The sequence below is a fragment of the Episyrphus balteatus genome, chromosome 2 (genome assembly GCF_945859705.1).
Source record: "Episyrphus balteatus chromosome 2, idEpiBalt1.1, whole genome shotgun sequence".
Lineage (NCBI taxonomy): Eukaryota > Metazoa > Arthropoda > Insecta > Diptera > Syrphidae > Episyrphus > Episyrphus balteatus.
The window spans coordinates 105,700,321-105,703,270 of record NC_079135.1 but is presented as its reverse complement, the minus strand read 5'-3'; the positions used below and the strand labels follow the sequence as shown (position 1 = coordinate 105,703,270).

General features: G+C 36.4%; 1 protein-coding gene across 1 annotated transcript; it reads left to right on the top strand.

Annotated features, from left to right (window-relative positions):
* On the top strand, positions 1-2,653 carry LOC129910093 (heparan sulfate glucosamine 3-O-sulfotransferase 6). Its single transcript, XM_055987355.1, has 4 exons — positions 1-416; positions 484-920; positions 2,028-2,298; positions 2,364-2,653. Exons 1-4 carry the CDS (start codon positions 282-284, stop codon positions 2,598-2,600), a joined length of 1,080 nt encoding a protein of 359 aa, XP_055843330.1. The 5' UTR covers positions 1-281; the 3' UTR covers positions 2,601-2,653.
* Positions 2,654-2,950: the final 297 nt, after the last annotated feature.

The following is a 2,950-nucleotide window of genomic DNA, read 5'->3' as shown; positions in this document are numbered from 1 at the left end:
TGTCAAAAACTGTGCATGTACATGTACATTCGAATCTATATCTGTCCAATTAAAGGGTTCTTCTATTCTTCATTTGAAAAGTCGATTTTTACACCAATTTTACATAATCAATCGAATAATAAAAAAGGATATTCTATTCAATCAATCAAAAATTTACTTAAAATGTTCTTAGACATTGTTAAAAGTTTATAAAAAACTGTCGTGTATGCTTAAATGTATTCCTTAGATCGGGGTAAATTATATATAAAAGCATTTGCTGTCGGATTTAAAAAGAAGAAAAAATGTTCTTGAATTGGTATTCCAATTTAAGTAATCGCACCGTGGCGATTATATTTTTAGTTTGCATATCCGTTCTATATGTTTCATATACATTTAATTCGTGTTTAATGCCTCGCATAAATCGATCATTTAAAAGGGTAATAATATTGAACATTGTATTTTATCATCCCAAATTTTATCCTTTGTTCCATTTATGTATTAAAGCATTCAATTCAAAGCTCTGTGGAGAGTGTAATGTCACCAGTTGTTATGACAGAACCACCGGAAATAAAAATTCTCGGTTCTATTGTTCGAATAGTTCCATTAATGTACAACTATACTGAAATAGATGGTTCACCAAAATATAGATTTCTTCGACAACAAGGATTGCGTCCATCGCGCCATTTACCGGACACCCTAATAATCGGTGTAAAAAAGAGTGGGACACGTGCACTTTTGGAATTTATACGCTTACATCCAGATGTTCGTGCGGCTGGATGTGAGGTTCATTTTTTCGATAGGCATTATAATCGAGGTCTTCATTGGTATCGGCATCATATGCCATATACTATAGAAGGTCAAATAACTATGGAAAAGTCACCTAGTTATTTTGTTACCAAGGAGGTGCCTCAAAGAGTTCATCACATGAATCCTAGCACTAAGTAAGTTTTAAAATATTGTAATATAACTATTCAAATTTTATAATCTAGTAAACTTAGCTTTGATTTTGATTTGAGTTGCTAATGTTGTCAGCCAAATGAATAACCAAAGTTTTCAAACAGAAAAATTTTCGTCCTAAACGCGTCTGAAACGCGTTAGAAACACACCCAAAACGCGTCCGAAACGCGTCAGAAACGTGTCCGACCCAAGTCCAAAACGCGCCCAAAAAACTGCCGAAACTCGCCCGAAACGCGTCCAAAACGCGTCTGAAACGCGCCCAAAACGTGTCCAAAACGCGTTCAAAACGCGCCCAAAACGTGCCCAAAACTCGCCCAAAACGCGTCCAAAACGCCTTCGAAACACTGTCAAAACGCGTCGAAAACACGTCCGAAACGCATCAAAAACGCGTCCAAAACGCGTGCAAAACGCGTCGAAAACGCGCCTGAAACGCTTCTAAATCGCGTCTAAAACGCGTCTAAAACGCGTCTGAAACGCGTCCAAAACGCACCCAAAACGCGTCCAAAACGCATCTGAAACGCGTCAAAAACGCACCTGAAACGCGTCTAAATCGTGTCCAAAACGCGCCCAAAACGCATCTGAAACGCGTCTAAATCGTGCCCAAAACGCGTCCAAAACGCGTCTGAAACGCGTCCAAAACGCGTCGAAAACGCATCGAAAATGCGTCTGAAACGCGTCCAAAACGCGTCGAAAACACGTCCGAAACGCATCAAAAACGCGTCCAAAACGCGTGCAAAACGCGTCGAAAACGCGCCTGAAACGCTTCTAAAACGCGTCTAAAACGCGTCTAAAACGCGTCTGAAACGCGTCCAAAACGCACCCAAAACGCGTCCAAAACGCATCTGAAACGCGTCGAAAACGCACCTGAAACGCGTCTAAATCGTGTCCAAAACGCGCCCAAAACGCATCTGAAACGCGTCTAAATCGTGCCCAAAACGCGTCCAAAACGCGTCTGAAACGCGTCCAAAACGCGTCGAAAACGCATCGAAAATGCGTCTGAAACGCGTCCAAAACGCGTCTGAAACGCGTCCAAAACGCGTCCAAACTTTACTCTATGATATGTAATAAATTAAATTTTTTCTTCTTTTAAGACTACTTGTTGTAGTTCGAGATCCTGTAACACGTGCAATATCCGACTACACTCAGGCCGCAAGTAAAAAAACTGATATGAAAAAATTCGAACAATTGGCTTTTATGAACGGATCCTTCGAAGTTGTCGACACAACATGGAGTCCAGTAAAAATTGGTGTCTATTCAAAACATTTAGAAAAATGGCTACAATATTTTCCATTGTCACAATTACTTTTTATAAGTGGTGAAAGACTGATTGTAGATCCAGCTTTTGAAATTGGTCGTGTTCAAGTAAGTTTTATATTTCTTACAAATATTGACTGTAACTTTTATATAATTAATTTATTTTTTTAAAGGATTTTCTTGGACTAAAACGAGTTGTAACCGAAAAACATTTTTATTTTAATTCAACAAAAGGATTTCCATGTCTATTCAAATCCGAAGCTAAATCAACACCACATTGTTTGGGCAAGACTAAGGGGCGAAACCATCCATTTATAGATCCAGCTGCAATCGAAAGACTTAGAGAATTCTACAGACCATTTAATAATAAATTTTATCAAATGACAAATATAAATTTTGGATGGCCATAATTAAAAAATAAAAATAGTTAAGATTCTTTATAGAATATAAGATTTTACTTTTTTTTTTTAAAAAAACTTCTTTATAATATAGGTTATTTTAGACAAAAAAAAAAGGTTTTAAATGATCGTATCGATTATCTCTACATTGGCAATTTTTATAATATTAATTTTTTGATTTTAGCATTTACTATTTTATAGACCCTTGAGTAAGTCAGTACCTTAATATTGTATTTCTACAAAAAAATATTTGTATAAAATTACAAATTGCGTCGTACCTTTATTTTTCAAAAATAAACTTTTTTGAAAACGTATTGAACTTACAAGTTCCTAGCTCAATTTATTGTTTTTTGTATTTTCTG